Source organism: Phlebotomus papatasi, chromosome 3 (assembly GCF_024763615.1).
Source record: "Phlebotomus papatasi isolate M1 chromosome 3, Ppap_2.1, whole genome shotgun sequence".
Classification (NCBI taxonomy): domain Eukaryota; kingdom Metazoa; phylum Arthropoda; class Insecta; order Diptera; family Psychodidae; genus Phlebotomus; species Phlebotomus papatasi.
In genome coordinates, this window is record NC_077224.1 from 29,990,340 (window position 1) to 30,001,856 (window position 11,517).

General features: G+C 31.8%; 1 protein-coding gene across 1 annotated transcript; it reads left to right on the forward strand.

Moving 5' to 3' along the window:
* The first annotated feature begins 224 nt into the window (after positions 1-224).
* Positions 225-10,012, forward strand: LOC129807564 (MTOR-associated protein MEAK7). The gene is made up of 7 exons (XM_055856930.1): positions 225-553; positions 4,240-4,478; positions 4,539-4,763; positions 8,363-8,550; positions 8,626-9,148; positions 9,236-9,421; positions 9,500-10,012. Exons 2-7 carry the CDS (start codon positions 4,350-4,352, stop codon positions 9,617-9,619), a joined length of 1,371 nt encoding a protein of 456 aa, XP_055712905.1. The 5' UTR covers positions 225-553; positions 4,240-4,349; the 3' UTR covers positions 9,620-10,012.
* Positions 10,013-11,517: the final 1,505 nt, after the last annotated feature.

Consider the following 11,517-nt stretch of genomic DNA (forward strand, 5'->3'; position numbering starts at 1 on the left):
ATATTACATCAATTGAAATTTATTATTGAAAAAAATACTTAGATATACTACAAATTAAAATAAAATTTTCTGATTTTCAAAGACAGAAGGGTCTGTGGAGTGGATGAGTGGATTTTCATTAGGCGCCCGTTTTGTTAGAAACAATTTAAATGTGTTCCTAATATCCAAGACCCTCTGAGTGAACGTGGTGGAGAAAATCGTTTCATGTATATTCACCATGCGAGTCCAACTCTGGCTCGCGTCATGAACAAGTGTCATATTTTTGATAGGGATTTTTTTTATACTGGCGGTACAAATAAGTGGAGTAAATTTCGTGTAGGCTCAGATAAAATTGTTTTCTCGCCACGAACACGCAAAATTGCAGACAAATTCATTTATTTCCGCACATTTTATCAAGTACAAGTATGAAAAGTCCGTGGATAAGCAGCGTTTAGGTGTTTGTGGATGTGAAGTAGGAAGGATAAGAGAGAAAAAACGGGGACAAAACTAAAGAAGGATGTAGCGGATAGGAAGCTCCCTAGAAAATTCTTGTGTGAACCACTTTTTCAGCCAGGTGAGAAAAATTGACACGTAAAAATTGATGTCTTCACAATATTTCTAATGCATATTTCAATTTATGTGGCATTCACCTTGAAAAATATGGTAAATTTGTGTCAATATGATACATTTATGATCTCTCTGGCACCAGAGTTTTTTTTTCTTTTTTTTTTTTAATTTACGTAAAGGACAAACCGTGCAAAGATTTATGGGAGGTTTGTGAAAGAAAGTGTTCATTGCTTTCATAAGTTTTAATGTAATTTGTTTAGTAATCAATTTTATGACTGCTACATTTCGTCATCAATCTAATAAAATTGTGGTGGAAGAGTATACCTACTTTGATCAGCGAAAGTAAATAAACGTACCCCCAAGACTATTATATTTCAATAGGACAGAATTTATTTTTCATAGCACTACCATAAATGTAGAATTTGTTAATGTTAAATACTAGAAATAATTTTCCATTTTTTAACTTACAAAAAAATACAGGCCATAATTGCACTTCGTCTAAAATTTTATCTTGGGCAGCTAATCACACAGCAAACCTATAAGATTGTGCCAATATAAAAACGACAGCAATAAAGAGTAAGAGGCCTCGTGATGATAAGTTAGTGATAAAGCCACGTGAAATGAGTTGAAAAAAAATCAAAGAGTTTGGAATGATTTACCAATCAAATATTCCACAACATTGCTCAATTTTCATATTTATCTTATTTAACTGTGTTTTTTCGGTGATAAAAGCCTAATAAAACGGAACAAGATTGTGAGAATATGTAAATGGAATGTACTTCCATATTTAGTCATTTTGCGCAATCTTATAAGAAAATTTCCAAGCCTAGCGCGTGTTAAATTGATCTCTTTTAGCATGCCTTGGTTAATTGATTATTCAATTATTATTTGTCACATTTTTTTTTTAATTTTGTGACTACTGTGCATGAATTTTTTAAATAAAATATAATTAACAAGTACAAGTAACATTAAATTTAGCATTCACTTTATGTGATCTGTCGAGTCTGACTTTATGTATATTTTTTTTCAATTTCTTGTTGAGGTCATTGATTCGATATATACAGTAGAGTCTCGCTATATAGTCCATATTTGGTTCCAAATTTGACACTTGGGTCGTACTACTATAGTCCATGTCAGTTTTTAAAATTATCAACGACTTTTAGTATTGAAATTGCTCGACAACTTCCACTTTCTTTGCGATTGTGGTACACTTGTCCTCGCTCACTTCATATGGATCAAACATAACCTAACTTAAAATCAGTGTTTTGAAATCAACGGTCGATACATTGTGGACTATAGAGCGATGGCCTATAGCGGGGTTCTACTGTAATGGAATTTTAACTGTTAAATGGCCAAATCATTCAGTCTTATAACGGTCTAGCCACAATTTATTATTAAAAAGAAATTGAGGATGTCCTCCAACAAATGCCAAAAAACAGTGATAAGTCTGGATCAGTTTATAAAGGTGTGATTATACATTGCAAATTCGGATTGAGGCAAACTCTACTAATCTTGGTTCCAAAATAATCTTGGTTCAATTTGCATTAAAGTATATAACAAAGACCGTATCCTTGACTGTATCGATGTTCTAGGTAAATATGAGAAACAGAAGCCGTTTACGTCCGTTTAGACTTTAGAGCCTTCTTTAGGCTTGAAATGTGCGAAATTTCACTTAAAAATCAGCAAAATTTGATAAGAAATGTATAAAAGTAGAGGAGAAAACTTTAAAGTCGATTTTCTCGAAATCCATCAGAAATAGAGGCCACAAACTTTACATACTTTTAGTTAGAGTCTTCTGATGGTTGACGACTGCGAAATTTCAAGTGAGAATGAGAAAATGCAATCCGCGAAAATACGCGAAAAATCGTGAAAAAATGCAAAAGGATTTTCGGTGCACTAAGACACGCGAGTATATGATGATATTATATAATTTAAAATGCAATTTTTCAAGAACTATAGGATATTTTTTGAAATATTTATTTACAATCAAATTGAAATCTGTAATTTTTTACCCTTTTCAATCTTCAACTTGTAATATCTGGAGAACTAGGGTACAGCTATGGATTTTTTTTAATGTATCTACTCAGAGCTCTAAAAAATATACAAAAATTTTCGAAAAAGAATTTTTTTTTTGTAATGTTTATTTTATTAAAGCAATTTGCACATAAATACCAAAGGGAGTGCAATGAACTTTATGAGGTATAAAACAAAAAACAGGCGACTTGCTGGTTGATCTCACGTATCAACCTAAATTAATTCCAGAATCTATAAAAGCAGGAATTGGTCTGAAGGTCTCACCCTCGTGAGCCTTCTATTCGATCCCTCGTCTATTGTCAACCGACCAGCGAGATCATTTGGATGCCCAAGATGTCTGCTCTTATATCTTTTGCTGAAAAAGAAAAGTAATATTTAGAGATAATCTAAAAACCTCCTTTTTACGCATATTTTAGAATATTTCTGAAAATAGCACCCCTCATTTTCGTCAGCATGAATGCTATAAACATCTACCCTGTGAATTTAAGACCGATCGGAGAAAGTCGATCAAATTGCTGATTACAATAGGTGTGATTATGTGAGAATCACACCTAAAAAAATATAAGAAAATATTTTGTTCTAACTCTGTAGGTCCGATTGCGTCATTGGTGATTCTCAGATTATTTTAGACATCAATAGATCGAGCGGGTCACAAGACCTATTTTGCCTTCTTCGGAGGCTTTGAGTCTTCAAAGTTCAATTTCATTTCATTTTATTAAGGGGTTTTCGTCATTGTTGGCGATTCCCCTAAAACAAATTTGCGGCCGTCGCCGTCTTAGCGTTGGTGACCAGTCTCGGGGGGTGAAAACGACGGAAAACCCCCGTCATAAACTGTATAGTGTTTTTCTTTTTACAATTTTCTATTTCATTTTTTACAATTTTTTTTAAACAATTTTTGATGTTTGGAACAATAACAGTTTTTTTTTGAGATTTGATTTTCATAGTGTATAAAAAAAATTATTTACATTATTGCATTGGCTTAACAGGTCATAAATAAATTTTGGGTTTCTGTAACCCCCCTCCCTTTACGAAACTACCCCCCCCCCCATCCCATATCCCCCCTCCCATTTTTAATTCCCCCCCCCTTTCCCTTATTCATAATTTCTCGTAAATTTTGGATTCTTTTATAAATTTCAAAGTTCGAAAAGACTAGAACAAAAAAAATATATAAAGAACAGTCAACAAAAATACAATTTCACAATATGATATGATATTGAGGTATTAATGAAATAAATTGAACTTCAGGCCATTTTCTGACAAGTTATTTGTCCTGCAGCACGTCCTTTAGGTTACTTTTGGAAGAAAATTACTTCCTTGGAAAAATACAACTACCATTTATTTGCCTTCTACATAATATATTAAATGTTGCGGTACATCTAAGAATAATCCAATGTAAGAAAATATTGACTAAACGCTTGTGATGAAAAAGAATATTAACATAATGTTACAAGTTTGTCTATTAAATTTTGGAATATTGACAGCTAAAATTGGAAATTAAATTATTGACGCTAGATCAGTCTTAAACTACAAGATTAATTACAATAGATCTACAATGATATTAAGCAGCTTTGAGAATATTAATAATGCCACGATAAGACCTTATCACAAAGGGATTTGTTGTTGTTGTCAATTATTGTACTGATGAGGTTCCTCTTTCAGCTTACAACAGATAAAATCAATCAAATTTGGATGAGGTATTAGGGCACAAATTCCCCAAAAAAGGAAAGAAATCCATTAAATAACCAGAACGTTGGAATAGAGAGATCACTATGGGAAATTCAAGCACGAAGCTTGCGGAGAAATGTTCACTGTTGACAAAGGATGAAGTTCCACTTGTTGCCAGTTCCTTCAAATTAGTCAGCAAAAATTCCGATCGAATCAAGGAGGATGACTTAATGGTAATTCAAAAGATACAATATACCATTTTCCACTAAACTGTTATTTATTTATGTTTTCAGAAATTTTGGGGCTCTCAGATGGATCCCCGCTTAGCTCAGTATATAACAAATTTCCTGTTTGGTGCCCTTGGATCGAGATCATCAGTTGTGGAGTTTCAGAAATTTGCCGAATTATATGTGTACTGCGTGAGGGGATCGGTGGATGAAAGAATATCTGTTTTATTAACATGTTTGGGTCATTCAGGCTCTGAATCTGCCGATATTGCTTATCCGCTAATCAAGGAAGTGAGTGTTTTGATTGATTATATTGGTTATTGCTTTTAAATGATGTTTCACATACACTAAGGTTTTTGTTCGTCAAATTGTATATCGCCAATTGTATATAGTGCACCTGCACTATTACAGTGTACATTACTGTAGTAATAATATACTTACAAATTTCAAGTAGCTTCCCTGATTACATTTAGTAACTAAAAACCTTAGACAACTTTTAATGATTAAATTAGTAACTGCAACAAATAGGAATATACAAAACGGAAGAAACACAAGCCCAAAACGCTTTTACATTATTAGAGTTGTGATGTGATCCACATATGGGAGATGGGGAGTTCAAACACCTAAAAAAAACATTATTCCAAGAAGCCAGAAAAGAATAGTTTACTAGTTTTATCTTTTCCATTCCCATGTTGGATGTACAATAAATATTTCAAAAAGAGATGGCAGAGTATCCAGTTTTTGCGGAATACTCGAACTCACGAAATAGAGCTATCCGTAAATTATCGTTTTGCTTGTTTTTTGTGTGTATACCAGTTTTATTATCGAATAAATTCATTCCCTAATCGGAAAACAATTTTGAACTAGAAAAATTGCTAAAATTGTGCACTTTAGAATGGTCTTGCCATTAGTAACACATTCTTACCTATTCATAACTGATTGGGACCTATATAGCAGGATAAGAAATTTGAACTTCTTTGGAAAAGATCTAAGTTTAACCAAATCGGTTAAAGAATGAGCTCTCCAAAGTGATTGACCTTTGACCTTTAACATTTCAAGATGGCGAAATTTCCGGACATAGGTAATGCCTTTACGAAATGTTCATATGGATTGGTAAAACATATCAGTAAATCATTGAAAAAGCTTTTGCTAATTTTGAAAAAAAAAAAAAACAAAACGAAAAAAACAAGGTTGTGGGAGGGAAAAGGGACAGATAATCCTAATCGGCTTATGTAGGTGAGATTCTTAATGTGAGCTAACTCGGAATGCATGCAAATTCGATTTAGAGCTGAAATTGGGGTACGCCATTCAGTTATCTTGAATAAAATTCGTGAAATTATACAAATTTTGTATTTAAACCAAAATATCAAAGATTTGGATGGAGTGACAGAAAAGTGATATATGGGTGAAATGTAGACCATAATGTTCTCTATAATTTTGCCGTAGAACTTGATCTCATCGATTAATCAGAAACCGAGATAATCGAGGTTGTTTGTTTCTTAACTCGTTTTTTTGACCAGAGCGCCCCAAGTGTTCATTTGATGAACTTCAACTATATCAAAGAATTGTTGTATTTTGTGAGACTTTCCATTTAAAACCCTATTTTAAGTGTCTTGGTGGAGTGGAGGCAGTCAAATGCCAATTTGACCTCCAATAATCAAGATGGTGAATTTTCCGGTCATAGTTTAGTTATATTTGGACGAAATATTCGTCTAGGCTACTTCTAAAACATATCTAAAAATCATTGAAAAAGCTTGAGCCACTTTTGAGAAAACCCGAATAAACATGGTTTTTAAGGGATAGAGAGGGGTTAAAGGAAAAGAAGAAAAACGTCTCGAGATAGTAGTTTTTTATTGGGGGTCACCGAAGACTGGAAGTTGATATCTTTTACCACTTAACTTCTGGAGCGGTGCAAATTGGAAAAAAGTGGTTTATATAACTGATCTCTCTTTTAGTTTGAGCAGTATAATGGTGATCTTAAAAATTTAAGCCATAATATTAACTGTGTAAGAACTTTCGGGAGCTGTGATTGCTTATAGCGATTTCAGATTTCGTACAAATTCAATAATAATTTGTAGACATATTTTAAACCTGAGATTCTAAATATATACTGGGTATGACTTCTGAGATTGTGAGTTTATCACGTGATAAATTCACTGATCTAATTGTTTCAAAAGACTTTAACAAATATTATCATATAAATTCTAGAATACCGTGACTGTTTCACATGACGCTGTCTATGAAAAGCTCATGAAATATTCACGTGAAAAGAATAATTCATTGACTTTCAAGATAATAAATAAAAATTGATTAGGTATTTCTAAAATTTGTGGGAATGCAAGTTAATATATTCTAAAATAACAAGATATTTCTATTTAAATCCAATATAAAATGTAACTCTAATCAGTCATCTAGAAGAACTTAAGATACTTCTTTAACGTAACTTTAGATACTTCTTTAATGTACTTATAATGTATAAATCAAGATATCAGAAAAACAGACATTATGTATGTTCATACTTCTGGTTTTTGACATGATAGAATAAAAATACCCGTTTTTAAAAAGCGATGGGAAATAAGTTTCGTAGAAAATTCCATATCTGAAAAAATGTATTAAGATCCAATTTTTCTGCTGATCATTTTCGGATTGAAGAATGTTTAAAATAAACACTCTGTGAATATGAGATCGATCGGAAGTGATTGACCGGTCCACACCATTGCAATAGCAGTGATTATGAAAAATCGAAGCTAATTGTTTTCATTAATGCTTAGCCACAGTTATTAATAAAATTCTTAGTTAATTCTTTCGAAACTTTTGGGGCTCTTTTGGGAAGTACCCAAAGGAAAATAGGATATTTTTGGAAATAGAAGTTTCCTTGAAAATTATTAGCAAATGTGATTGCATTGTGTCTCGCTATTGTATACTCGATTCTTTTTACATATGCATGGCATTTGCCGATATATAATAAATGATTATATTAATAAATTTATATATTTTAATAATGGGTACCACAAAACAAATAGATATGAAAAATATTATTAAAAAAAAATAGAACTATTACGCAACATTGACATTTACATACAATTACATACAATTAAGAATAAAGAAAAAACAAAAAACAAAAAGAAATGGAAAACAGCTTAAACGATGGAAACTATTATAAAATGAATTATAATGTCATATTACAGATACATTAAAAAATAAATAAAAGTTATTGAAAAAAAAAAAATGTTTACCACATGGCACATGGCTTGCAATGAAAGTTTAACTCTTTCCGGACCGCAGCATATGTTGCAAGCCAATTTCACAATTTTTAATCAAAAATATCTATGCTCAGGAATTAATTGAGGTCCTACAAAAAATATCTTACATTTGGACATCCTTATAGTTTGTAATCATCCACAAGAATAGGATTTTTATCAGTTCTAAATAATTAAAAAACATTGTTTTTCACAGAACATTCATATGCTGCTTTGGGTACGAGAGTCCCAAAAGAGACGAAAGAGTTAACGTATTACCTCTTACACTTATATAATAATTTGCATATAGAACAAAGGTTTTCAGTAAGAAAAAAAATTGTCACGTCCAAAATTCGACCGCTCAGAATAAGAAACGAATAACTCGCAGTAGGCAAATTTTACAGGAGCGCGATTTGATGCTGAGATTTTATATGCTGACTATAGGATTTTTGAGATTTAAAATCTCTATAACTTTGAAAATAATTAACTTGCAAGTATAATATTCACAAGGAAGGTAGAGAAAAGTATCCAAAAAGCGAATAAAATAAGTTTTGTTAAAAATCTAGTTGATCGACTCATATTCTGACAAGTCGAATTATCTCAGTCTGAAATCTTAATTTCCCTTAATCAATGAATATTATTATTTTTTAGTATGTGGAAGCTGTTGTTAGTAGCTACATGAGAGCTTTGAGACTTGAGTGTGGTCCTCGATTTAAGTCATGGGAATCCAAGGGGTTCCGAATTATAAAGGAGTGCATTCAAAAATTAGCCGATAGCCTTGTGTACGATGTAGTACAGCCTGGTACGCAGAAAGTCACAAGGGTCGATGCTGAAAGATGGTAAGTTACCTTTCGTGCATCTCTATTTTTTTTTTTCTGTAGAAAATTGTGTGGGTAATTAGCTTTTATTTTTAGGCTTCAATCAAATCCAACCTTTCTGAAAATGTTGGAACATGTTTTTTCTCATTTGTACAACTATCGAAGTACCAAGAGTCCTCAGGAGGAGCCAGTAGCAGTACGTAAGTCCCTAGTCACTGAATCAGCATTGCTGCCATACTGTGAAGGCCTGGAGTATGTGCCTGATTTTCCGGCCACAACGGACATTACGCAAATTCTCTATATCAATTCCAATTTGCCAACACAACATCAGGAAAAGTGGCGTTTCCTCTTTTCATCTCAAATACATGGCGAGAGTTTCTCCACACTTTTGGGCCGGATAATGGATCAAGGTCCGACAGTAATTATTGTTGAAGATACAAATGGCTATGTTTTTGGGGGATTTGCTTCAGCATCTTGGTGCTTGAGTGCCAATTTTGCCGGAAACACCTCCACATTCCTATTTACTCTACGCCCCAAGATGAGATGCTTCGAGAGTACTACATACAATGATCACTATCAATATCTCAATTTGCATCAGCAAACAATGCCCAATGGATTGGTGAGATTTCTTTTTAATCGGTTTCCTCCAACATTCTTTTTATAATTGTACTACTGTATAATAATAATTTTGTATAATTGATCACAGGGAATGGGTGGTCAGCACAATTATTGGGGATTATGGTTAGATAGTGAATACGGTTTTGGAGAATGCTCAGAATCCTGTACGACTTTCAAAGGATACTCCCAGATGAGTGCGAATAAAAGATTCAAAATTCGAAATGTAGAAGTGTGGGCAGTTGGCGAAAAACCTTCTACTGAATCAGATGAAGAGGTAATAAGAACTACACATGATAAATTTCTTAAGAAAAGAATTAATTTAAAAATGTAAAAAAAACTCCGTTCTTCGCAGTCATCACAGAAGAGTCCTGGTCGGTCAGTTCTACAGGGCAATACAGAAACCAAGGCAATTTTGGAAATGGCGGGGAAAAGGCAATATTCCGAAGGTATTCGTGATGAATTCTTTGAGTAAATTCACATTTTACTGTGAAAATAGTGAGATACCAGCCCTATTTTTTAACATAAGAAAATCACTAAAAGACATATTTCTCGCATTCAATAATCAATTACAAAGTTTGCATCGTTACTTCAATGCGAGAGCATAATTCTAGTAATTTATTCAGTAATTATGAAGCGTAGCTAGTATTTTGCTTTTTTATTAATTTTCTTGTACACATAATTTTGTGAGCTAATACAATCAAGTTAAGTGATACCTATAATTGCTGAAAATGTACTAAAAGTTTTTAATTAGATGAATCGTATATATAATAGGTAATTATTTACACTGAAGGCGTAGTTTTAATGAATAATGAGCCATACCAAAGAACAATGTATCATGTATTTAGATAATATAGATAAAATATTATTTCTTTTGGGTGATTTTTTTGATAGTGATTCTTTTAGAATACGAAAAGTTGTTGTAGGTACTTTACTTTTTTTTTTAGGATATACAAAGCAAAATATATGTCTCAATGTTTCAATCTTGTACCAGAATCGCACATTAACAGACTGAATAATTTAAACACTCTAGACAGGAAAAAAATGTGTATATTCACCTAATTGTGACCCTAAAATAACATGCTTACAACCAATGTTGTCCTTTCAAAATAACTGAAATATCTATATAATACCAATATTATTGTTTAATTAAAATTAATCTATAATTTATTTATTTTATCACTTTATCCTTTAAATTTATCTTTTTTTTACGATTGTCACGATGGTCGTATAAAATTGTTAATCGAAAATAATCATAAGAAGTAGTTAAGGAGACACCTCTATTTTACTGAAAAATTAATAAGAGATAGCTAGGTGAAAGTATTTGATATCCTGTGTAAAATCCAAATAAATTGAGGATTTACTAGTGGACCAATGTCCAAGTCCAAGTGATGTTGAAATATTAAAATTTTTAAATTATTCAGGCATTCAAACAATCTAGAAAAAGAAAAAAAAGTTACAGTGGTAAAGTATTGCCATTTGTTCGATTTGACTAAATTGACGTAGATTTTTCGTATATGAAATCGACTTCTGAAATGAAAATCTACATTAAAATGTTGGAGGTGAAACTAAATTGAGAAAAATTTTCCATAATTAGTTTTAGCATAGAGCTGATGAACTTTAAAACAACCACAAATACCAGATGGAGCGGTACAATTGTATAATTAACAAAAAAAAAAAAAAAAAAAAAAAAAAAATATATATATATATATATATATATATATATATATTATATATATATATATATATATATATCGCTCCTTGGACATTACAAAGGGCTAACTCACTTTTTGGCGATTTGAGGTTTTAATGCACTCAGACAGAGAATTAAATAAAATTTCAGATGATATGAATCAATAAACTTCGTTATTACAAAAGTTTTTCAAAATTTTACTCTTTATGATTGCTTGCGCGGTTTTGTTTGAAGTCAAGGGGCACAAAATAGATTTATCGTTCAATTTTTTGTGAAACAAGGGACTAACTCAAGCAATTTGATCCCGTGTCATTCTAATTTCATGAAAATTTGCGCATAATTTAGAATGACAAAGAGCTAACTCATAAGAAAACATATTTTGAAAGGTAAAAATATGTATATTTCGATGTTTATAATAATGCTCATACAAATAGAAAATAATTAAATTATTTTTATTAACATACTTAATTGAGATAAATAAATAAATAAATAAATAAATGGTTTTGAGTTGGCCCCTTGTAATTTCCAAGGAGCAATATATATATTTCATTTTGTATTAATGATTATGTACGTATTGCCCATGTTGCTGATCCAGTAAAAAGAACAAAAGAAAACCACCTATGAACAGAAGAAATTGCAGCATTTGTGCCTAAATTTTCACATATAATATTGATAACACG